Source organism: Lactuca sativa, chromosome 9, assembly GCF_002870075.4.
Source record: "Lactuca sativa cultivar Salinas chromosome 9, Lsat_Salinas_v11, whole genome shotgun sequence".
In the NCBI taxonomy this organism is placed as follows: Eukaryota; Viridiplantae; Streptophyta; class Magnoliopsida; order Asterales; family Asteraceae; genus Lactuca; species Lactuca sativa.
Window position 1 is genome coordinate 5,936,816 of NC_056631.2, and position 27,587 is coordinate 5,964,402.

Here is a 27,587-nt window from a genome sequence, read left to right on the forward strand (position 1 = left end):
CCTGGCATATGGTTTTCCTCAAAAACCAAGCCTTTGACACCTTTATACAATCTACTAATCCAATCTGGGAAACGGGTGTTACACACTTTGTGTCTGATACTGCAGAGTTTTATGTTTTGCGGTTCAGTTTGTAGCAAGCGGTGTACCATAAGAGAAGACATGACCACAAGGAAGATTTAGGTACTAGGATGTTATTTATGTAATTTTCCTTGTCGTTCATTGTATGTATGTAAAGATTTTATTGTACACCCGTGATTATTCCTGGGAAATAGAATGTTTTAATTTGTTTAGAATTCTACATTGTATGTAAGGTGTTGTTTTTTTTCGAAGCGAAAACTGCTAAAGTTCGCAAACCACATCTACAACCCTCAGTAGTAGAAGAGTTTGAATAAATGGTTGCAGCCTGTAAAAAGAAGTCTGTCTGTTTTTTAAAATCTACAAACTGCTGCAATAAACTGAAATTAACTATACAATAGTTAAAACTAAATCTTAGTAAAAAAATTATTTAGTTTAATCAAATGCAAATCAAATATAAAGATCATTGTGATGATATGGTTTTTAAAGGGTTTATATAAAAGAATTAAAAATAATATTTGCTAAATAATAAATAAATAAAATTGTTAATTTAGCTATAAACATGTTCATTTTTTTTAAAATTTTGAAGACGGTGATTATATTTCCGGTAAACTTCAATAAATTTGGTAATTATAATGATTAGCTTTATAATTTATTAATATTTGGTTATAGACAATACAACAAAAAAAATATTTATATGAAATTTACCAAGCGGTTTTTAAAGTATTTGAATTTATGTGAAATATACTCCAAATGTTTACATAATCTTCAAATATTATTAAAATAATAAATATGTTGAAAAAAAATTAAAACAAATCTAAGTTGAATAATATAACTTAATGTAAGTGAGAAGTAGTCTGAAGATGATGGTCTAGTGTTGCACCATGTAGTACACGTGCAACATCTTTTAAGTTATAAGTCTTCCAAAAAACAAACAGTTGTGAAAGGTCAAGTGTTGCACGTTTGCTGCGTGGCGCAACAAGAAGTGGTCAAAACTGATTTTTTTTTTAAAAACAAACAGCACCTAAAACTCTGATATTTCCCATAGAATAGATGTATAGAAGATTCAGGTCGTTCCAATGATAGTGGTTCAAATGAATAAGAAGAAAAATGTGAAGAATAGAAAATTCAAAGAGAAAGTGAAGATGAGTCCGGTTCGGACACTGACTCTTCGAATGAGATTGTTTTTGATCCATTTGAATTCATTATTATGCGAGAGAAGGTTAAAAAAACTCAATGGAAGAATCCAATAATCACTACGAGGGGGTTGATTAAGAATCATGAGGATATTGTGAAGAAGATGTTTAATGTCCATGATGCTCTTGTTCAAGCCACAAATGAACTTATTCATCATTTCTTCATGAGAAGCAGATTCAACGACTGGAGCGTAAAATTCATTCCAATTATAGGATGAACCTAGTACTTCAACACGTTCTCATACGAACAATCAAGTATGCTCAGCATTTTATTGACATGTCGAACTACAAGTTCAATGAAGTTTTGAAAATTTTTGAGGACACCTTGGAAGTGCTAAAAAATCAACCCCCATAGTTGATGCCTATGAAAACATTACCAAGGTTGTTAATATCAGTTTTCAGAAAGTGTTTGAAAAATTCGATGATTTAAAGGATCAGGTGGTGCTTGTACAGAAGGCGGGGGCTTCCGATGCAAGAGGGGGAGAAGGGCCAAGTGCTTGGAACAAGGGGTACGAGCTGAGAGATAAGACCTCGGATGATGATGATGATGATATGCAAGTCTCTCCTTTAAAGAATAGCATCAGATCAAAAAGATCTTATCTGATGAAGAACAAGTTAAGTAGTCTACCTGGCTTTCAACACTTACAACTACTGCCAACAAAAGCATCCAAGCATCAAAGGATCAAACTCAAGAGAAAATTCAAGCAATTTGAGCTACTCAACTAAAGCAAGTTACTCTTCCTACTATCATTGTTCCAATTGATCAAGGAAAGCATTTGAAAGATCTGAGCTACTCAACCAAATCAAGTTACTCTTCCTTCCATCATTGATCCAATTGATCAAGGCAAGCCTATACAAACTAATGATGGCTTATGCCCACATATCTTGGCCATTCCAATAAAAGAAGTCACGGTGACTCTTATTTCCCAATAGTTGCTAAATCTTGCAACTCCATGAGCCCCAATGAAGGACAAATCCAAAGGAAAGGATATTGGAAAAATCAGCCTAATGAAGTCAATGAATCAGTTTGAGATTCAGTCAAAGGAATATATGCATTGAGCCATCCAATAGAGTTTAATATATCTAAATAAACAAGAAAATTACAATCCTCTCTTTGGAATCTCTCCATTCTTCCCTGAAGGTCTTCTTTATGACTTTCACTATGTTCCCTACAAGAGTTATGTTGTTAGGGTGCAAAGTCACACTTGGATGTAATTAGTGCTTACCTTCTTGTATTGTGTAATGAGTTGTCTTTCTTATAAATAAGAAGTGAGTGACACTTATGTAGGTAAAGGAGCATTTGTGAGAGCATTAGTTTTAGAGAGAGAAATAGCAAGGTCCATTTGTACTCTTTCTATCAAAAACTAATGAGATCTTAAACCTATATGTATTTACTCTTGTGTTCTTCATGTTCTTGATTCTTACAATGATTCACTAGATCTTTCATATTCTGCATTTTTCATCATAATCAACACAACTACAATTGGTATCAGAGGGTGTTCTTGATTTGATCAAGAATTGATCCATGATGACATTCTAGATTTGGTGATTCTTCATTGTGCTTTGATCTTCGTGTTTTAAAGATCTTTTGGATTCTAGAAATCGAATTCATCATTGATTCAATTCATAATTCGATTTTCTTCACTAAAATTCAAGTGATTTTTGTTTTCTCTCTCTAGAAAATTGATTCATAATCACTTTCTCTCTCTAGAAAAACTTAAGATCTTATCGATTGATCAAAAATGGTGTTCTTATCTTTTGATTCATGGATTGTGATCATTGAAGATGTCCAATACAAAGTCAATGAAAATCAATTCTATAGATTATTGTTAAAAGGTGGCTTGATTTCATGGGGTACTATGGTTTCTTATAGAGGTTTGAAGGATGATCATGGAAGATTGATTTTTCAACAACTTTCGAAGATTGGATGCTTGGTTGAAATCTCCTTGATCATGGTATCTTGGAGTGAAAATCAAAAAGAAGGAGAAGAAAGAGATTTGGTTAATAAGAAATACATTTCTCTAATTGAAAATCCAAATGATCTTCATACTCTTAAGCATGTTGAAGTTCAAGATTATGGAGTTCAATGTGATGTTCTTGAAGTTCATGACAAGAAGATTAAAGTTGATTCTCATGAAAATGAAAAAGTTTTTTGCTCGATTGGAGTTCAAACTGATGATATTTTGTGTTCTTGTGATTAGTTTGATGGAATGATTCCTTATCGAAAGTTATTAATCCAAGAAATTCACAAATATAAAAGTCCAAAAGATATGATCCAAACTTGTCAAGTTGAAGTTGTGGAAAGTGGGTTTGTTCATGAATTTAAATCTTCAGGATCCAAGAAGATGAAAAAGAAAAAGAAGAAGAAGATCAAACATAAGAACATGCGGGTTTATTCACAAAAATCGTCAAATGTTGTTGTGAAGCCTAAATCCATGAAGCAAATTTTGGTTCCAAAGCAACAATCTCCAAGTGTTGCATTGAATTTGAAGTCAAAACTCAAATGTGTTGATGGTCCTTATGAAGAAGTTCTTAGATCATTGAAGAACACAAAGAACGAATTGTACAACATACATCGTGGGTGGTACAATGTTCAAATTGAAGATTTTCTTGTTCCAACAAAAAAACCAAGATCTTCAAATTTTGATTCATTTGTTGCAAATGGAACTAGGATCGTCAAAAAGGTATCTCAAATTCTCAAATGGATTTCAAAACGATTATGATTTTGATTTATGTTTTGCATTTTTCATTTTTGATCGTTTTGTCCAGATCAAATCCGTTTCTACCCCTTTGATGATCCAATTAATTTTTTTTAGATCAAACATAAAAATCAAAAGCATGATTTGGTAATATTCATTAATCCAAAATTTTGATCTATTTATTATTCCATTTATCCGATTTGAAGCCAAAACATTCACTTCTTTTACTGTTCATCTGATAATCAAAAGCCCAATCCAAGTTCTGATCTGTTTACTGTTCATTGTCTAAAATTGCTGAGATAAATTCTTTGGTCAAATAAATTTCGCATCCAATACAGTCAAAATCGAACGAATTAAAACACGATTCAAGTTAAGCTTGAAATCGAAATTGAAGTTTAGTTGTGTTCACGTCTAACTGATGATGATCGACTGTTGTTATTCACATCGAACATTCTTGGGGTAAATTTCGAATTTGATTGATGGAAATCGAAATTGAACCAGGATGAAATCAAATATGTTCTGCTTGGGTCACTTCGAACGAAACTGATTTCAAGGTGGTTGATGTTAATTTTGACTGGTACTCAGTAATGGTTGGGGTATTGAATTGGAATCGAATGCCTGTGATGTTGGAGTCAAAACTGAATTCGAATAATGAAGCATTGGAAGTGGACGGTGTTTACTGGGAATCGAATGGATTTATGTTTACTTGATTTTGGAGTTGAGTTCGAGATGGATGTTGTTGATTGTGTCTGGATAACGAGTTGTGACCGAAAGTATTTGATTCAAAGCTAATTTCATTTTGTGTTGACTTCTTGAAGTCAAACAGATTTTGAATGTCTGAGTCGAAATCGAAGAATGGAGAACGAATATTTGGGATCGAGAGTCGACGGCCCTTACCTGAATCGAGATGTCGAGGGTCGATGGTCATAATTTGCTTGCGAAGGCTTGTTGTGTGATGTTCGAAGGATCGATAGTTGAATTGATTTTAGGGTCCTTGTAATGAAAGCGAAGCAAAGGATCAAGTGTGCTTCGTTGACGAAGACATGAGACGAAAAGCGAAGGATTGAAATCAACTGTCGACGTTGCTTGATTAAAATCGAAGGGATGATTTTGACTTGTTATCAATGACCCTTCGTGCTTCGTTTTTTCTGTTGAAGGCATGTACATGAAAAGCTAAGACCTGGTAAGGCCGTAACGAAGTGAATTTGGGGAAGAAAACATTCGTTTTCATTTTGGTTCCCTGGTCTCTTAACAATTTGGGTAGAAACGGTCTTGTGAAAAATGAACATATGTCTCATTTAGTCCCTATAGTTTCAAAATGTTGGCAGAAACTACCCAACTTCGAAATTGGACTAACAATTCTGAGAAATGGAGAAATATACAGTTCAGCCCCTACAGTTAATGCGACTTAACGCTTTATGTTCAGTTTTGCAATTGGGGTAAATTTTCGCATCTTAAGCGGTTTTTGGCGCAATGGGTGCCTATAGAATTCTGAAAGTTGTAGTTTTTACCCGGTTTTTCAAAATTCTTGTAACTCTCACCCAAAAGTTCAAAATTTTCACAAAATTGGAAAGTTTTCATAACGTTTCGTGATTGTTTTTTCATGCAATTTTTTCGCGGTTTCATTTTTGGCACACATCAAGAGGGAGTTATGTGAAGATTATTCATTGGGCGTTTCTCACCCTTAATGGGTTTTATAATCATTTTTTGATTATAAAAAGGGGGAGAATGAAGAGTGCCTATTCGAAGCTTCTCGGGTATTCATTTTCAGATTTGAAGACATGTATTACTTCAAGGGGGAGTGGTCTTGATCGCACGGGCTCATTGGATATTGAAGGTGAGACATCCAATCCTAACTTTGAGGGGAAGAATGTTAGGGTGCAAAGTGTACATGATATTAAAATAGATTATTATGTATCATATAATAACACTAAAACCATGTAAAATGGTATTATAGACATTTCATGTTTAATTATTTATATAATGTACAATAATTATGGGATGATTTTTGACTATTTTTTGATAGATTTTTTTTTACGATTTTTAGGGTTTGATATTTTTTTTTTTTTTGCAAAAGAAAATATAAACACTCTAGGATATAAACACTCTAGGATAAAGGTTTTTTTTAAAAAAAAAACATATTCTTGACAAATGCATTTCATTCTTGAAAAAATATGAATTTTTTTGGAACAAAAATTCCTAAAGGAATATTAATTAGAAATTAATAAAATATACAAAAAAAAAAAACTAAAAACAGTCTACTAAAATCTAAAATCATTCTTGTGAAATTAAGCTTCATTCTTGATTGAATTACACACACACAAAAAAAAAAAAAAAAAAAAAAAAAAAAAAAAAAAAACTAAGTTTTATTTTGTAAAGAATAACATAAGAAATAATGAAGAATCTATTAAATACTTCATTTTTTAAAGAATACACTATCATTCTTGAAATATTTTGCAACATATAATGTTGTCATTCTTGAATGAATGCCTCTTCTTGTTTGCAAAATATATAATGTTGTCATTCTTGAATGAATGTCTCTTCTTGTCTTTATATTCTTAACTGAATCAAAACCCTCCAACTTTTCACTTACAATCAATCACACATCGGTTGCATAAAAAATGAAGAACAACGGTAGGCTTATCAATTACAATCTTTATAATCAAGAATGAAATAGGATAAACATTTTTGAAAAAAAAATTATATTAATGTCGGGTAGAAAAATCGCACCTTATGTCATGCAACCTAAAAATAAATTTCAGGAACCCCTTAAGCATGAACATATCAAGAAAAGAAGCACCACCTATAGGAATTTTTGCAAAGTTAATAACAAATTCAAAAATCAACTAAGAAACTATATTTTTTCAGAATGTAAATGACATCTATAAGAAACATAAAGGTCATAACAAAATCTCTAAAGTTTTCCATATGTAAATGACATCTATATGAAGCATAAAGGTCTCAAAGCAATCCCTAAAAGCCTATTTCAGTTCAAACGAGTCAACTTACATCCCTACCATGTTAACAAGACACTAAATTCACAGATGGAAACCAACAACAAAAAAAAAACTAGCCTCATGCATCAAACTAATCAATCTTATGATTACTGTAACTATAGAAGAAGTATTAGTAACAAAAAAATTACAAATTTGATTATTTGGTCGACCATCGGTCAATATAAGTAAAAATTAGTCTAAGTTCATTATAATAAAAATACAAATAAGGTTTAAGTTCAACCATCCTAGTTCACAAAAAATGATATAGCTAGAAATAGCAAAAATTAGCACAAAAAAATCTTAAGAGTAATCAATGGGTAATATCCACAACCTGTACAACCTTCGACTAAAACTAAAAAAGAAATCCATACCTTAGTTGCTAAGACACTCAACAATATCGACCAAGAAATGCTTCTTGAAATTTATGCTTCTTGAAATTTCAGAAAATTTCTAGTTAGAAGACCTTCGAATACCAAGAACAACACTATTGGAATCTAAACTTGTTTTTCCATCTTTCATTTTTCCTATCACTCGATAGCACCACACCCAAGAACACAATTTGATTTCTCTACTTGTCGATGGATAGAAATCATGCATGCATATAGACAAAAGTCTATGTGCGAACTCGATCGATTTTTAAAGGGAGCAAGCCATAATTTTTTGTCTACGTCATCTAATCACACATAGATGCGCGAAGTTAGATAGAAACAGAAAGGATGAGGCACGAACCGGAAAAGAATCCAACCTTATTTTTCCTTCTCTCATTTCCCCTGTCACTCGATCGTATCACACCAACACACCCTAGAACACAATTTTTTCTCTGCTTGTCGATGGATAAAAATCACTCACACACTTATGAAGATGATGGTGATGTCCCAAGGTGATGTTTTGGTATTGGTGATGGCGGTGATGGTCAAGTCTAATGGTGAAGTTCCAGAAAAATGGAGAAAGAAACGTATATAAGGAGATGAGAGAGAGAGAGAGAGAGAGAGAGAGAGAGAGTGTGTGTGTGGTATATATACCACTCTCTCTCTCTCTCTCTCTCTCTCTCTCTCTCTCTCTCTCTCTCTCTATATATATATATATATATATATATATATATATATATATATATATATATATATATATATATATATGGGTCAATTATGTTAAAATACAAAAAAAAAAAAAAAAAAAAAAAAAAAAAAAAAAAAAGATGTGTTCTTAAGCAAAGATAATGAAACCAAGAACCACAAATTTGATCTAAAAAATAATATATTGTTGAGTTCTTCATTGTTGATTTAGTCTTGGATTTAGTACTCTATTTTCCAGATCTCAAGAACACCTGTTTTTTACTGATTTCAAAAACAAGAACAACTCGTTTTTTTTTCATATCTGATGAATTGCCCTCATCATCTATCTGCATTGATTTCATAGGTGTATGTGCGTAGTTGTTTATATGGTCGTCTTCTCCTTTTGCATCGATTTAGGGTTTTTAGATCGGAGACTAGGGTCTTGTAGTTGTTCAGATCCAAAATTTTAGGGTTTTTAGATAATCGGGTGGTGTCAATTTATGGGTTCATCACCATTATTTGCAAATCTCAATTTCTTGAAGGTCTAATCTTTATGTTTCGATTCATTACAATGACTCAAGTTCCCCATAAATTCATTATTGCATATTTTTAGAAACAAACACTTAAAAACGTTGTAGATCTAGGTTTTAACGTGTGGTTGCTCTTATGTGGTGAACCCAAAAGAAAGAGATAGAGATATATCTACAGAGAGAGAGAGAGAGTGTGTGTGTGTGTGTGTGTGTGGTATTTTTTTAATTATTGTAAAGAATATAAAAAACTAAATTAAAAGGGAAAGTTTGACATTTAAAAGTTTTCAAATAATTTTGGACCAAATTCACAACAAATGAAACCTTTTGGACCACTAGTGCAACTCCAAAACATGTTGGACCAAAAAACATCCAATTTTTAACATACCATAGGGACCAAAATTGTAATTTTGTCTATAACTTATAAAATAGTAATTAAAATAAATTAATAGTTATCATAAATCACACAGAGTTTGACCAAAAGATTTGGAGATAAAGGTGAACATTGCACGTTAGGAATTATAATAAACTATATGAATCCCTACGTGTTTCACAAGAATATAATTATTTAATTAAAATAATAACTTTGAACAAATTTTAATTTAATATTTATACATGAATGACCGATGTCAGTAGCAAAAACAAAACATATAGTCCCCTTATTCGTTTTATGAACTACCATAGTTTTATGTTATTAGTTATTTCTACTGTAAGTTGATTTTATGAAATGTTTTAAGTTGTGTAAATTTTATATCAAATGTATGTTGATTTATATATAAAAAAAATAACAAAAATACTATGAAAAAATAAATACTACAACTTTTGATTATTTTATAGACGGATTTAAATTGTGTAAGTTGTATATAAACGTATGTTAATTTCTATATGTAACGAATAACAAATAGTATGAAAAAAAAAACTATAACTTTTAATTACATAAAATCACAACAACATCTGATATAATATTTATATCAAATAAAATTTATTAAACCCTTATAAATCATACAAAAATATAGAAATCAACATACATTTGATATGCATAAACACTATTATCCCCTAAAACAAATCGTGTTGCAATAACCATCGATACGACAAAACTTATTTTCTTTTCAACACTTCATATTAAAAATCACAAATCTCTTCAATCACGTGATTTTATATATCATGACTTACTTATATACAACTAATATAGCTACAATATGTATAAATAAGAGGAATGTAAAAATGCATTATATATTAATAAACATAAATGAAAAAAAAAACTCTTGAATGTATTGACTAATTACTTTAAAACTGAAATCATAACTACACTTAAGTTAGAAAACTGTTAAATTGTAGTGAAAGTTTCAAATGAATTTTAATGTAAATAATAAATTTTATATTTATAGTAGATAAAAAGACATGGGTTTCAAATCAATATGGTGTTTGTAAATATGACTATATTATAGTGTGCTCATATATATACATATATATATATATATATATATATATATATATATATATATATATATATATAGAGAGAGAGAGAGAGAGGTTCATGTGAGACGGCTTAATTTTGTGAGACCGTGAGACACAATCATAGCCACTCATTTTGTGGAGAAAAAAACATTTTTAAAATGCAAAATAATTGAAATTTTTCGAAAAAAAAATTCAAATATTATTTTCGTTATTTATATTTTCCAAAAAAAAATTTAAAAAATCCAAAATAAATAAATAAAATACTTTTTTTTACATATTCTAGTAGAATATTCTAACATTCTAAAAATCATATTATAATACTTACAGTATAATATTCTATTAGAATATTTCACTTATTTTTAAAAAAAAAACGGTAATATTTTTAGGTAACTAAAGTGATTAAAATAATAATTTAAAAAATTTCGGATTTTTCCTTTTATTTTGCATTTTAAAATTATTTTTAGATTAATTTGGTCTTAATGCATCCATTTTATTAATTACATATTAATCTAACACTACAAATCTAGATATCATTTTTTTATTATATATATTTTTGTATACTTTAAAAATGTAAACTATAAAGGAACGTTAAATATATTTTTTACTATTTTATTTTATCATAAACTTTAATGTAATATTTTATAAATATAATGCCTATACTTAATATAAAAAAATATCAAAAGATAAAGAAATAAATGAAGGAAAATAAAATCATTTATTTGAACCATTTGTTAGTAATTAATGTTTGGATTATATATATATATATATATATATATATATATATATATATATATATATATATATATATATATATATATATATATATTACCAATACATTATCATGAAAAAACTATAACAATGTATAACCATTTAAACAATAACATGAATAACAAAGAGTCTAATCTATATAATAATAATAATAATAATAATAATAATAATAATAATAATAATAATAATGTCATACAAATGTGATGTTAAACATGTGTTTAATCATATTGAAAATATGTATACTAACATTTTAGCCATCAGTAAGGGTCTGTTTGTTTGCATCTTAATACTTGTTAATAAGGGGTAGTTCTGAATCTATAAGATTTAGACCGTTTGTTTACCTCTTAATTTTTGGTCTTAATCTGAATTTTAGCACTTAGCGAATTGAAACCCCATTTGAAAAATTAAAAGGCGCTCTATGTCCCTAACTAAAATCTCATTCTCTCTTTCTCACCCCTTTCTCCTCCTTCTCACCCCACTTCTTCTTCGTCTCTGATCTCCAATAATCGCCAGTTTTGCCGCCCCGCCTCTGCCAACTGATACAGCAACATCGACTTCCACCTATTTACAAAGATGCCAACCTCCGGTTGTAGGTAAGGTTTTTCTCATTATTTACCATGAAAATCGAGTAGCAATAGATATAAACTTGGGTTTTTCTATTTTTTTCAGGAATCTATGTTGATTATGGGCTGTTTTTCGAAAACGTAATTTGTATGTGGATTAATTCAATTATTCGATTAGTTGCAGTTTTCGATTGATGATAATGAACGATTTTTAAGTGTGTTTTCATTTCAGTGGAGCTTCAATTTATGCTGGTTGGTTATCGATGGGAGTATGCTTCGTTTCACTGATTATTAGAAAGAATGGAGAAAATGCCTTAAAAACGGATTTAAATGACTATGACAATTGGATGATTTTTGATTTTATTGAAATTAGGTTTCAAGTATAATTGAAATTAATGTTTTTAATGACAGCTCAATTGTTTTATTTGTGCACTTCAATTGTTGGTCAAAGGTCAATTATAGAGTGCCAATAGTGCCAATTAACTGGCTTGTATCTTTGGTTATGGAGTATTATTACAAGAAATTGATATGTAAAGATGAATAGATGGAATGAATGGCGTATATATTATCTATTTTTTATAATGATTTAAGAATTTATTGGTTTGATTATTTTGATTATTTTATAAACGAAAATATTGAATTTAGAAAAATAATATAAAAGGGTAAAATAATTATTTTCATAATTCAGTATGGCAATTCAGATGTTATGTATGTTAATAATTTAGATCTTAAAAATTCAGACCCTCTTAGAAATTTAGATCTTGCCAAACAACCCCTAAGTTGGATAACTCGCCTTCAGGAAGTTTTCATTACCCATTTTGCTACTTGTCTTGATTTTTTTGAAAATCGAAGGAAAACCATCTTAAGTTATTTGTCAAACATGAGGAAATAGTCTTCAATTGTGGTGTTTGAATTTGTTCACTCTCGATTAGTTGTTTTATAATGAAGAAAATCATATTCAACTTACATTTTTTCATATATAAGACAATATTACATGTAAAAAAAATCATGGCTTGGTTAAAACGTTAAATAAAAAAATCAGTGTTTTTGTTCGAAAAAACGAACATGCATAATATAAAAATAGACCTTGAAAAATATTTGTTTTTTTCACATAAATCATTTTGTTTGAAGCTTCCAATCTACCATACAACCACCTAAAATTCTTCAAATCCTACCAAAATAATCTGCAATGTGAACTACATATTTATACAAAGATTAATCAATTAGTGTCATAAGTATCATTAAGTATAATAAACTAGACGAATTCTCGCGCGTTGCGCAACGAAGATTAAAAATATATTGTTAAAATATTGAAAAATATATGTTTAAAATGGTTATGTTATTGACATTAACTTTGAGATAATATCTTTACACTAATTTATATATATATATATATATATATATATATATATATATATATATATATATATATATATATATATATAATCTCAATTATTTTGAACAATAATATTCATTGACATCAACCCACAATCATCATTAATAGAATTAAATATGATTATCTATTTAGTATTATTTTTAACAATTATTATTATTGATTAATTATATTTTGACTTATGCGATCATTTTCTAATTTCAATAATAATGTTCATTTAAAATACAATTTATTTATAACTAAATGTAATTTATAATTTGATGTTGTTATCATTTAAAATTGTTATTCACTCATTTTAAACCACTTATTATTAATAATAAGTTAAATAAGACTTTTAAGAAACACTTAATATTAATATTAAAATGTAAAACATACACTAAATAATAAAGTGATAAAATAGACAATTTGCATTTCAAAATATACTTGCATGGGTAATATGACCTATCCATGTAATTTGATTTTATTATTTATAATTATTGCTTATTAATTTTAAAACCACTTGTTATTATAATAATTGAAAGAAACTTTTAAAAAGAACTTATTATTATAATTAAAATGTTAAACAAATACTAAAATATAAAGTGATAAGATAAACAATTTGCATTTTAAAAAAGACTTACATGGATAATATAGCATATCCGTGCTTTTTAATTAATTATTGTTTTGAAACAACATGAAAATACAAACATGTATACAATAATTAATTAAATATTATATATATCACCTTCCATAACATATGATCGATAATTTGAATATAATCTAATTTACATTAAAATTTCAACCACAACATACAATGATATTCTTAAAAGAATACTTAAATCAAGAAAATACAAAAAAAAAAAAAAGTATATAACAAACTTACAAATTGAAAGCTTCAACATAATAACATGGCTCGAAAAATTGTTCAAAGCCCTCAAACCAACATAAAAAAAAACTTTAAACTTGTTTTCTTTGTGAATTTTGTATGTGATTTGTATTTGTGTGTCTACTCAAAAAGATTGACATTTTTATAGTAGAGTATCCATTAATTGTTTATTAAATATATTATATAAGTTATAAAACCTTTGAATTGTTAATTATTATTAAGAGACTTTTGAGTGATATTCATTAAAATAGGAGGTTTCAAATGCATAAGGTGTTTGCAAATTTTTATGAGGGTTTCAAATATATAAGGTTCAAGAAAAAATGCTAGCTTTATAAGTATGTATGATTATAAAACTCTTGAATAGTAATTAAAAATCATTATTAGAAAGAAATATGAAAAGATATAAGTTTCAAATAAATGTAGAGCTTAGAAAAATGTCTCTATCATAAGATATATAGATAGATATAGATTAAGAGTTATCAAATAAATCAAACACAGTTTGACGTGTTTTCAAGTTAGGATCCGTTTAGGGGAGACTTTCCTTGTTTGTAATGGCTCAATCGGTTTAAATTGGCTCGTCTTGCTTCTTTTTTCAGTAGTAGATGATCAGTAGACATTAAGGTGCTATTTTTGGTACGGTCGGTTCTTTTGTAAAAAAATGGTTTTTTACCTTTATAGTCATTTCAGTTTGGCTTTTCTTTTACTATTTGCCCTTCTATGTTGTATATAATTATTTTGGTTTCAACACATATAAAACAAACTTATATAAAATTCATTTCACTTAGGCTATACAACATACCACCACCACAATTTGTTACTCCACATCAGTAGCAACCCCCACCAAAAAAATTGCACACTTTTTTCACTTTGGAGGTCATACCACCATTTCAACTCTTTCACGCCTTTTGAGAGAGAGGGGGGATTGGGTTCGTTGGTCTACCATCGATTTGTGCATTTATAGACACGTCATCTTGAAGAGGTGTGGTGTTGCCTTGCCACATCACACCACCTTGAATGCAAAGTAGTAGTATGGCTTGTAGCCTTAGAGCATACAGTATGCGCAATAAGAAATGGTGTTATTGTTGATGTGGCATCTCATAACCTAGTCATAACAAGATGAACATCATCTCCCTTCTTGTTAAGAGGGTGTTATAATATATCTCGTTGTGACGAAGACAATATGCAATGGAAAGTATAATTGGTTGTTGTCTTTATCAACCAATCAAATCATTTTCTTTGTTTTTCTCTCTATTTGTTAACATGTTATAACATGGGAAACACCATTTCCCCCTTGATGTTATGATGGTGTTATGGCTAAGGTGGCGTATGAATTGGATGTTATAACGTAACTCATACCTAATGCTCTTAGCCTTATATGTTGTACAAAGTAGAGTGTGTCCAGTCCAACAAGAATTCACAAAGTCAAAAAACTAAGAGGATGTGTATCTGTTTGGATTCCAAGAAAATAAAGTTACATTGTTTATGAAATGAACAAACTCCTGGGCATGCATTTAGTTACAAATCAGACACCCACAAAAACAAACCCAAACCCGGAGAAGAGAAGAGAAGAGAAGCAGTCCATGGCATCTGGCTGGCATGTGTTGTTACCCGCTGATTTTGTTCCATGTAGCAGCCTCTAATTCCTTTTCCTTTGGACAGATACACATCTTCCGCACCACCCCTCTAAATTCCCTGCATTCATTTTCATTTTCATTTCATCTGTTGGTTACTACTTATTATCTTCAATAATACACATTAAAATCAAACCCCACCCATTTTCACAGCATATAAATCTATACATCTAAACTCAACATTAACAAAAAAAAAAAAAAAAATTACTTACGACCACGAGACATCACCAAGCAGCTTTTTGTTGGCATCTCCATCTGCTGCTGCATTATTATTATTATTATTATCATCATCATATGTGACAATCCATCCGCTGGTGCCGCTGACCAACCCTCCTTGAAACCCAAACATCCTGTCAAGCTCCCACATAAGTCCTCCATACCCACTAAAACGTGATACCTCCACGCATCTTCCAACAAAACTTCCATGCTTCAACACCTTCATTGATTATTTATTTATTTATTTACACCATATTCACAGTAACAGTAACTGTAACAGTAACAGTAACTGGGTGGAATAAATAGTTACCTTTATGTAACTAGGGCTGGATTGTTGGTTTCCGGCATTTGATGAGTCTGGAGGATGTGTGTTGCTAATGGTATGCGTATGCGTATGCCCCCCTATATCCACTCCAAAAACCCTGCATTTTTTACTCCTCTCATCATCTTCCCTGGGAATCTTGTTGACTTCCGGAATACTCACTTCTCTCATTCTGATTCCTTCACCTTGCACTCCCAACTCATTATTATTATTATAACCTGCACCAACCAAATTAAATGGCTTTTATCTATTGGTATTTGAAAACAACAAACTTGCTTACTTTACTTACCAATCATGGATCTCTTTTGTGGTTGCGCATCACAAACAACTGACTGAATGCTCCACGGGGAAACCCTCTTAGGTGGAACATCTCCAGAGGCCGTGCCATGCCACCAAACCTGCAACATTTTCGGATTATTTACTATTTTACCCTTTGGTGTCTCCTAAAAAGTGGCTATTACCTTCAAGCAATGCCATTCAGACCCAGGCCACCTACTAGGATCAACATCTTCCTTCCCAATTATGATCCCTGAAAACCTGCCAACACCATTCTCTTTAATTAATAACTAGTAAAATCTTATTAATTATTCTTAGTTATGCCAAAATATATATATATATATATATATATATATATATATATATATATATATATATATATATATATATATATATATACCAACTTTTTCAAGTTCAACTCCGGCTCCTCTCCTCCTTCATCTAAAACCATCTCAACCCTCGTTTCCGGTGAAAAGTTAACTTTAAGCGATTCCATGAAATCATTATAGGCAACTATAAATCCTGAGGGACTGATCCTGCAATAAATCCAAAGATTCAGTAACAGTTTGAATCAGGCAAAGAGGTGAAAGAGAAGCTTACCGAGGATGGTAATATACTGTGAATTCTGTTCTTGTGTTGATTGCTTCAAGGGCTGTGAGTAATATGCCATGCTGCATATTAACGCATGATAAATCTGTTGACAATTTATTCAGTCTCACTGCCCGCCGAACCCCGACATAAAGACGGTTTTGCCCTCTGTCATAACAAAATGCAAAATTATACTAGTATATTTGTATAAATAGAACACATACAATACAAGGGAGTAGGATAGAACCAGATAGAGAACCTTAAGAAAATGCAGGTGTCTCCTACCACAAGCCTCTTTGCACTCACAAATTTACCCCAACCAGTAGTTAGTATATGTCGCTTTGGCACACCTGTAAATCAAAATTATCCAAAAAAAAAAAGTATTAATGTAAACAAAATCATATGCTCATTAATTGTGAGATCAACAATAAATGGATGTACTCTACAACAAAATGCTGTTGATTTTCATGAAATTTTATCAAAAGGTATTAATTACCACGACAGATGTGGTGAAAGTTCCATATTTTCCCATGAAGATCTTTGGCAAATAGTTCTTGAGATGGTGCATCCTGACCCATGTCCTACAAGAACAAGGTGACAATGTTGACCATATAAATAAATATCAACAAATATTTCAAAATTTATAAAATTTTACAGTAAATCAACATTAAATACCAGAGGTGGAAAGGTTTGATCAACATGTTTCTTGTGTAGGTTGCATCCCCCTTGTTTGATTACATCAGAAGGAGTTAATTTCTTCCGGAAAGAAGTTGCAGGAATCTTTTGAGGAACACTTCTAAAGGTTGATCCTTTAGGTTCTTCACACTATAAAAATCATTTGAAAAAATTAGTCCATTCAATCTTAAAAGTCAGATCCTACCTTTTTTCCGGTTAAAGAAAAAATCATAACATATCCTTACATCTGGAATCAAAGTAATCTGAGCAAACACTTCATCGGTATCAACTTCTGCCTGAAAATTACAACTGGAAATCAAGAAAAGTGGCTAAAAATATTGCAACAGATGAACATTTGACATTACCTTTAACTGAACACAGACAACCTTGCAAAGAATCTTTGAAGGTAACCCATAGGATGGTATATCACTCATGCCTTCCTGCTTCATATACACCTCAACCTATAACCAATTCATAAATCATAGAATCAAAAAAATAAAAAAAAATAAAAAATAAAACAACATTTTAAACTAGTTATAAATAATAAAATACTATGCCAGTTTACACCATCTGGTTTGGGATATAAGAGTTGGAACACTGTGAAGTTGTATTAAATGTGGCCTCGCTATAAGATTACATATTAATTAACTCAAAATAATCCAACTAGATGTGTTTATATTTTAAAAAACAATAATTAATCAAATACGAATTAAATGAAGCAATTAATGTGCATCGCATATAAACAAACCTGCTGAAGGTGGCCTTGAGGGAAGTAGAAGACCTTATCGCCTACACGGGGAACTTTCACAGTGAGGCCAGCACATTCATGCCATAGCTGAGTATGCAGATCAACCTGATCATTGCCTACAAGTAAAAAACATAAATAAATTAATTCTATCAACAAATTGATGCTAATTCAAACACATAAACAGATATGAAATCCTGAAATTTACTTGAGGAAGCCATCTTTCTTGAAGCTAGAAAAAATGAAAAGCAGAAAAGAATACAAAATGGTAGAGCAAAAAAGCTTCAACACCACCACAATGCTGCTTCTGTTCTTCTACTACTATGCACCTTATATAACACACTACCAACTTTACTCTCATAAATTGTGCAAAAATACTAACTTTACTCTCATAAAATGTGCAACAATTTTTATGTTGGATGTCATTTATTAGTTATAAAGTCGTGATATTTAGTGAACACACGCAAGCTGACAAACATAATTATTACGCGTTCCTTCCTAAAGAAGTCCACTTTAAATTTATTATCAAAATTCAGATAAAACTTTGTTCAAGATCTCATGAAAAAAGAGCAGAACATTTTATGTATCATAGTTGGTTGTCATTAATTTAAAAGTGTATTTCGTTTCCAAATGAATGAGGCAGTTTTATTTTTTACACCAGCAGTTTCATTGGAAAAAAATATATATATATTTATGTTTATAGAATCAATATCAGATTACTCGAATCCACATTTCAACAAAAGCGTTTTTGTCGTTATGTTCATAATTAACTATATTACAATTTAATGTGGTTGCTACAAGAAAATTAATTCAAAAATAAATAAATAACAAAAAATCACTATACTTTCATGACTTTTTACCATTACATGCTCGAACCAAAAGAGTTGCCAATGGAGTACTTATACTTTCACAGTCATTCCAATTACATTATTTTTATCCAATGATATATTTTTATGAGTATATATTTTCATCACAAACCACCTGTGCAACTGCACGTACACACACACACACACACACAGAGAGAGAGAGAGAGAGAGAGAACCTTGGCAGGTGTCATTATCTCTTTAGCCCAAGAGAAGAAATTATTGTTGTTGATGTTGCACAGCAGAAACAAGAGATTGTGAGGAAACCTCTCAGAAGAGCAAGTCCAAGAAACCTGCATAAACTTCAAAAGTAAACATACATGTTGTATTTTATCTGTAGGTGTCTTAAAAAAAATGTGAGTTGAATTTTGAATTGCCTTCAGCCATTGACATTCTAGTTGAGACCTCATAGCTTGTGAAACAGAGGATCTCTATACTTGACTTGATTTGAAACCAAGCTTATAGAAATTGGAATCAAGAGATGATCATCAGGCCTGCTGTGGGGAGTTAAAGAACATCAAAATCCTTTCTATTCTGGTGGCAATCTATCATCTCTAAGATGACTAACAACATGAACCATTGAACAAGGGTAACATGTTACGTATGAGATATCTGAATTTAATTGCTGATGTGGCAACATGTATAAGAAATCAGCATCAAAGGCTTCAAATAGAAGAAAAAAAAAATCAGCAGGAAAAAGAAGAGGAAGTGAGGAGCTATATGCAAATCCTAATCCTCTCTGTATCCATTTCACCTAAACAAGGGTTCTTCAAGAATGTTTCCTTTTTGATGAGAAATATGAATATAATCAACACACCTTACAATGGAGAACATACTGCACTGCACTCTGCGCACCACCAGGGTGAAGCAACGTGTAGGGCTTAGTTGCTAGCAATCAGAATCAGCTTCACTTCATACTTCATAGGTATGGGAATCATAAAATACTCCAACATCAATAATTTTAATTGCACTACATAGACAAGGAACACGCCAATTTCGACCCACTACCAAAAATTGGGTTGATTAAGTTTTTGCTATAACAGATAAAAAGAAAGTTACTACTGAGCGGAATCAAGAGATCACATACTCCTTGAAGAAACCCTCTCGAAAGAACAAGTCCAGAAAACCTGCACCATTTCCAAATTAAACATACAGATGGTATTTTGTCTGAAATATTTTTTAGGAGAATTTTGAATTACCTTCATCCATTGCCATTCTGATTGATGATCGATCTTTCCAGAGAGACTTCTGTAGTTACTCTTGAAAAGATGAGATAGATTTAAGGGGAGGTAAGAATGTTGGTCAAACATACGCAAGCTTTTTGGAGTAGATTTATGGGATAGCAACACAACTGTACACCCTCACTTCTTTAGACACTTGGAATGTTGAATTCTCTATGTGTTGAAGCATGGAATTACACACCCGCTCAAATTATTGGGTGTAATGGAACATTGATCAACCAATAAAACATATATAGATGGAGATGGAAACAAAATGGTGTTTGACGATTTCTATCACATATATCTACTCCAAAAGCTTATAGTTATATATCTAAACCATGTGATGTGCCTGCTCGGACTCCTTGATCTTGCAAGCCCTGCCACCGTATCCCGATATAAAATTCATTCTGCCCTCTGTCACACAAAAATGTATCGTCGATGTTAATGCAAAGAAGAAATTAAATATTCTAAATTTTATTTCTACTCATCCTCCTACCTCCTACACCTAAGCCTAGAGTATCAAATTCTTTTATACCTCCTAATCTTCCTACCATATCAAAATTTGATGACAAACGAATTAAATTAATATTAATTTCATTAAATACATGTCTTTAAATGTGACACATATCAATATTTGATATAATAGAGATGAATAAGAATAAAATATATATAAAAAAATATTTAATTTCTCTTATGCAAATAAGAAGCACATACTCGTATATTTGGTAATCAAATAACAAAACACCCGTGTTTCCATACTCATATGTATAAAGTATTTCATCGGCGGTGTTAATTTTGAATATTATGCAACAAAATGGGGAGTGGAGTTTATCTATCTTTTATATTAAAACCCAGTTAAGACTAAACAGAAAATGGGCCTACCAATGTTCAAAGGCCTTAAACTACCGGCAACCCAATCCAATACAAATATTTATTAAAAAATTATTTTCTTATCTTCCATATACACAACCTAACTAACCATAAACTTTTATCCACATTAGCAATCCAACCCAATCCTTTATTTTGTTTTTAAAAAATTATCAAAAAATATATCAACATTATACTCATTTTGTAGAGAATTTTATTTTATGTTTTTATTATATTTTTATTTATTTTTAAAAGTAATATCAAGTCTATTTTTTTATAAAAAATGAAATATAAAAAAGAAAATGGAGAGAGAAAGATAGTAAATTATGGTGAACTAGGTTGTGGGGACAATCTGCTCACATAATTTCTTTTTGTTTTAATTTATTTTTTTAATTTTTTTAGGTGACCAAAAGTGAGCTGCTCACCAATAGGGATGGTCTAAGCCCATATATAAAAAGGCCGGCTCAACCAACTCAAAAAGGAATCAAAAATTTGGGATCCTTTAACATTTATTATAGTTAACTAGGTGTGAGACTCATTTGAGAAAATAAATTTATAAGAAAAGTGAAAAAATATTGAATTATAAAAATTAAAGTGTTTTGTTTTCTCTTTTAAATTTAAACAGATAATTTAGATAAATAAATAAAGAAAATTAATGAATCTTTAATTTAGTAATTTTGAAATTAAAAGGAAAGTTCATTAATGAAATTGATATGCATTTAATATTTCATTTAAATACTATATAGAATTTAATAAAATGAAAAAAAACTATAAAATGACATGCGGAACAAAAATTAATTTAAAATAACTACAAAATTACATGTGGCAAATTAAATGAGAATGTGACATATAGCAAAAATATATTTTATTTATTATGGAGGATGTTATAAACCATTCTCTTTTATCCAGACTTGGGACCAACAATAATAAACTAAAAATTTTATAAATGACGGAGTTAAAAATATATATATATTATGTATATGTTTTTTTGTGAATATATTTAAGACATAAAGTTAATTTTTCTAGCCTATTTAGATACAATTCTTTAATAAAATTTTCATAATCAATTCTTTTTACTAAATGTTTTTCAATTGACAAAATAGCTAATTCATTCAATATTTCTTGTGACATTGTAGATCTTAAATAATTTTTTAACAATTTTAATTTAAAAAAACTTCTTTCCCCAAAGGCAACAGTTACATAAATAGTTAACATAATCTTATAGGCAACATATGCATTTGAAAAAGAACTAAACTTTTTAATTATTAATAATTGTATCACGTTCTAATGTACAATATTTTTTAAAAGTTTTAGTTCATGAAATAAATCTAAATCATCAATATCTAAGTTATCATCATGTTTTAATGATTTTTCAAGATTTTAATAATGTTCTTTTAAAGTATTTTCATCACATTATTTTAATTTTTTCATGCTAAATAGAAAACCAAAAATATTTTTGAGCTCATTAAATTGTTCAAATCTATTTTTAAGTGAAGTAATAGTTTTATCTACTATATATAAAAAACAGTTTTAAATAATGGAAGATGAGTTTTAATAGTTTCATTAGCAACATTTTCACCATATCGTTTATTTCTTTGAATAATACGTTTTTCACGAAATTCTGGTTTTACTTTCATTTCTAAAGTCAATTCTTTTGTATAATCTAAAACCTTTTCAAATCCGTTTTGTCTATATTGTTCAAAGAAACACAGAAGTTCATTTAGTTAATCTATAACATCATCGATAGATTGCACGCTTTTGCTAACACTACTAATAACAAACAAAACATCATACTAAAACACCATTCCTAATAAAAATTCATAGTTTTCAAGTTCATATGTAGCTAAACATCTAGCCTCACTTTTACTTTGTGGATATCCATAATTTTTGGATAATTGTAAAAGTGCATTTCTTAATTGTGGCGCTTGAAGTCTAATTGTTTTTACACTTTCTACCCTACTTTTCCAACGAGTTTGTGATAATGATTTAAGTGTTAGGCTTGATATATTATCTTGTAATATTTTCCACCTTTGAGTTGATGAAGCAAATATTGAATATATATGTTGTATAAATCCAAAAAATTCACTAGTTTATCACACAAATTAGTCGTATCACAAATTACTAAATTTAAACTATGACAACCACAAGGAGTGTAGAATGTTATAGGGTTAATATCTAACAATCGTTTCTGTACATGTTGATGTTTTCCTTTCATATTTGATCTATTGTCATAACATTGACCCCTAACATCATTTATATCTAGTCTTATATTTTTAATTTCATCAATTATAACATCATATAAGCCTTTACCGGTTGTATTATCTACAATTAAAAATTCTAGAAAGTACTCATTAACTTCTATAGAAGTTGTTGAAAGATCTTAACATCGTAAGATAATTGACATTTGTTCCTTATGACTTGTATCGGGAGTACAATCAAGTATTATTGAAAAGTATTTAGCTTCTTTTACTTTTTTAATAATTTTACTTTTAACTTTTTCTGATAATAAACTAATAAGTTCATTTTGCATATTGTGTCCAAGATAATGATTATGAATTTCTTTGTCATTAATTCGTCTAATATGTTCTTGCATAATAAGATTAAATTCCACAATCATTTCAATTATAGTTAAAAATTACCATTATTTTCTTCATAAATCTTTTCATTTGTTCCATGAAATGCTAAATTATTTTTTTCCTAAAGTTTTCACTACAACGATGATTCTTATTAACACATTTTTCCAATGTTCTTTTTCTTTATTTATTTGGAGTTGCTTGTCAATTGTTTTATTATTTGCTAATCTAGTTTGTAAGTCAATCTAAGGTCTCATATTAAGAATGTGTCCGTTACTTGCTTCATGTCTTTTTAGTACTAGAAATATTTTTTCAATCATTGTTACCTTTATGTGCTAATGAACATGTAGATGTATTCATATTAAATAATTTACAACAAAAACAAAAACTTTATCTACATCTATGGAATAAACAAACCATGTTCGTTCATATTTTTCTCCATTTGGTATTATTTTTTTTGCATATAAAAAGATGTACTAAAGTTTCTTAAGTGTTAATCTTTTGGAAATTTAAAATCATAAATCTTAATAAGACCTTTTTCTACGATTAAATCTCTTAAATTAGTACTAATATTATTGCATGTACTTTGATCATATATGTTTAAAGACATGTTATCATTTTTAATATTAGTTTGCTCGTTATCATTTTCAATATTAGTTTATTCGTTATCAATATCAATATTAGTTTGTTCGTTATCATTTTCAATATTAGTTTGTTCGTTATCATTTTCACTATTAGTTTGTTCGTTATCAATATCAATATTAGTTCGTTCATTATCATTTTCACTATTAATTTGTTTGTTATCAATTTCAATATTAGTTTGTTTATTATCATTTTCGATATTAGTTTGTTCATGATAATTATTATCAACATTAGTTTGTTTTTGTTCATTATAAACATTAGTTTGTTTCTGTTCATTATCAACATTTTTGTTTGTAGTTAACAAATTTAAAAATGATCCTTTTTGTGATTCTATAAAAGCTTCTTGTTGCATTTTCCATTTCCTTTTTAAAGCCCTGATTCGTATTTTCTCTTTGACATGATATTAAGTATTTTTATTAATAATAACAATGAAGAATTATCAAGACAACTATTATAAGTATAGAATATATGAGTTATGATTATACCGCCCTTGAGATAATGGAAAGCTCAAATTTGGAAAACTGAAAACTCGAATTCGTTCCAACCTGATATTCTGTAATCTGTTGTAATCAATGAACAATGGAATAAAAAATTAGATAACCGAACAAATAAGAAACTTGATTCCAAACTCCAACTTGACACGGTTAATATTAAAATAAATTAAGCCCTAATAACCCTAATAGATAGCCTAATCAAGAAAAAAAGAACCGGTCAAGACTATTCTACATCAAAGTTCAAAAAACAGATGTATTCCTTTCTTTTGTGGAGAAAATAAAAACAGATTTCTAGTTTTCTACATCAAACAAGTTTAACTTCATCAAAATAACAAAATTTATCATAGATTGTAACATCCTAAAATTCATGACCAAAAATTTCATTTTTAGTATAACTAAAACACATTTGTAACTTGGTTCACACATTGAAAAACATTTCAAAGAAAACATTTATCAGAGTTCATTCCCAGAAATCGCATATTGCGGAAAACATAAGTGTATGCGTTGCGATCGTCCCGAGCTCCCTTATTTGAAAACTGGAGGTACCTAAAACCAAAACTAAAAACCGTAAGCACGAAGCTTAGTGAGTTCCCCAAATACCACATACCATACATATCAACTGAACCATTCATGACATACATAACCGTGAGCCATACATATATCATAATTAATAAAGGTGCTATGTGTCGCACATAGTCTTGCCATTATGCAACGGGCCGCCTCGTGGTCTTTCTTGCAAAGTCGGGGGCCACCCCTGGGTCTTATAGACAGTGACAAGAGCCACCTCCTAGTCTTCCATGCAAGCCTCACAAAGACAACTAGCATACATACTACTCTACTTAGCCAATTAGCATCCAATGTGCCAGGAGCCACCTCCTAGTCTTTCGTACATAATGCCTAAGGCTAACCCCCAGTTCTTCCTACATTACATAATAGCATACAGTGTGCTAGGAGCCACCTCCTGGTCTTTCATACATAATGCCTAGGGCTAACCCTCGGGTCTTTCTACAATACATAAACCAAATGGGCCGACATTGGTGCCTTCGATAGATACAAACATTGAGGAGACTCAATTCGATTGCAGAAGCTTCCTGGAAGAATCACTAGCTTCTACCCCGCCGACTTCCCGAGCTATCAATACCAGAACCAGATAAAATCTTAGTTAATAGGCCAAAACCCTCAAGTTTGGCCCAATGCAGAACTTGGTCAAAAGGCAATGGTCAATGGAAGTCAAAGTCAACAAGTCAAACTCCAGGCTAAGTACGCTCAACGTACTCAGCTCGTATGCATGGCGTACTTACCAACCAGAATCGGGACCATACGAGTATGTGCAGCGTACTCGAAGGTACGCCCGGCGTACCCACCCAAATGACAATTTTCCATTAAGTTCTTAATCTCTTAAGTCCTTTCATCCAACACTCAAATCTAGTCCCACAACATCATTCTAAGTCATAAAGTTTCCACCTTGATGACTTTCCATGTCTAGAAAAGGTCCAAAAGCTAAAACATTAACTTATCAATCCATTAAGACATCATGACATTCTCATGTAAGGTATAAAAGGATCAAGATTACATTTTCATGGATCCTAAAAGCTCCATAATGGATAAAGTTTCCAATTTTATCCATTAGAATGGTCCAAACCACCAAGATCTAGCCTTTAAGCATCAAATGAGACCAAAAGTGCATCTTTTTCAACTTAATCCATTAAGTCTACGTCTCCAACCTTTCAGATCTGAATCTGTAACATCCGGATTCCTAGGTATTAAAATTTGTTCTTTTATTTTTGGGTTTTGTGGGGAGACTCGGCGAGTTGGCGTCCAAACTCGCCAAGTATGGTCGCGGATTCGTATGCGAGTTAATAGCTGGACTCGGTGAGTCCACGCTGTTTAATGAAACCCTAATTTCCAGGGTTTGAGACCTATTTAAAGGCCCTTAGGGCCGTCAATTGCGGCCACCAACCCCCAGAGAGAAACCCTAAGAGATCTAGAGCGTTTGTGAGGAAGCAGAGGCCATTCTTGATCCTTTTGTGGGTGTTTTTGCAAGAAGGAAGTGACCGAGGCAAGAAGAGGCTGAAGGAGGTGCGATTTTGGTGGTTTTGAGCTCATAGAGACTGTATTGAGGTATTATTCTCGGACCTTCTTCAGTTTTGGTGCTGATCCTTTGTGTTAGGGTTTTCTAACCCTTTTAGAGGTTGATTAAGTAGAGCATTTGGTCCCTTCTCGAGTTTGTGTTCTGGATCTGGACTCAAAGAGGTCCAGAGGCCTTAACCATTGGAGCTTTATGAGTCATTTTGGGAGTCATGAGCTTGGGATGTCATTTTTGGGGCTAAATCACCATTTTGGACCATTTAGATGTTATATGAGTGCCAAGGTCCGAACTTTACGTGATTATCAGGCTTGGGGAGGCCAGATCTATGATTGTATGGAACAGATCTGACCTCAGGAGTTGTATAGAGTTTGTGCATGGAATGAACTCGCCGAGTCCAAAGAACAGACTCGGCGAGTAGTATGAAGGTTGCCCGTTAATCACCCAGTGAGTGGACCTGCCGAGTTGGGGGATAACTCGGTGAGTCAGGGAGAGTCAGGGGAGACTGAGTTCAAGTGGAACTCGCCGAGTTGCTCTTGAGACTCGGCGAGTTGAGTCGGGGTGGCCCCGCGATTCATGCCAGGTGGAACTCGTCGAGTCAAGGGAAGAACTCGACGTGCCAAGAAGGGGACTAAGAGAGTCAGTGGACATGTGTAAACTCGCCGAGTCGCCCTAGTGCACTCGACGAGTCGGGTCAAAGTTTGACCGTTGACCTTGTTGACTTTTAGAGTTGAGTATAGTTGTATTTATGGGAGTATTTACTTTATGTGATTAGGCGGAGGCTAGATCACATTCCT

At 30.9% G+C, this 27,587-nt stretch overlaps 1 protein-coding gene across 1 annotated transcript; it reads right to left on the reverse strand.

The window, feature by feature from the left end:
* Positions 1-15,023: 15,023 nt before the first annotated feature.
* On the reverse strand, positions 15,024-20,564 carry LOC111910814 (auxin response factor 2A). The gene is made up of 17 exons (XM_052767238.1): positions 20,108-20,564; positions 19,996-20,035; positions 19,726-19,912; positions 19,088-19,201; positions 18,049-18,164; positions 17,666-17,761; positions 17,546-17,596; positions 17,301-17,450; positions 17,122-17,206; positions 16,885-16,975; positions 16,638-16,793; positions 16,442-16,573; positions 16,223-16,298; positions 16,051-16,159; positions 15,750-15,979; positions 15,436-15,659; positions 15,024-15,284 (listed from the first exon to the last, which is right to left on the reverse strand). The coding sequence occupies exons 6-17, from the start codon at positions 17,747-17,749 to the stop codon at positions 15,197-15,199; spliced, it is 1,476 nt and encodes a 491-aa protein (XP_052623198.1). The 5' UTR covers positions 17,750-17,761; positions 18,049-18,164; positions 19,088-19,201; positions 19,726-19,912; positions 19,996-20,035; positions 20,108-20,564; the 3' UTR covers positions 15,024-15,196.
* Positions 20,565-27,587: the final 7,023 nt, after the last annotated feature.

Bases quoted from the DNA above. Each gene is read 5' to 3' on its own strand.
- LOC111910814 (XM_052767238.1), bottom strand. From the start codon at position 17,749: ATGAAGCAGGAAGGCATGAGTGATATACCATCCTATGGGTTACCTTCA. The intron at 17,451-17,545 runs GTAAGGATATGT...TGATTTTTATAG, and splicing joins AGATTACTTTGATTCCAGAT to TGTGAAGAACCTAAAGGATC. The intron at 15,660-15,749 runs GTAACTATTTAT...TAATCAATGAAG, and splicing joins CCAGCCCTAGTTACATAAAG to GTGTTGAAGCATGGAAGTTT.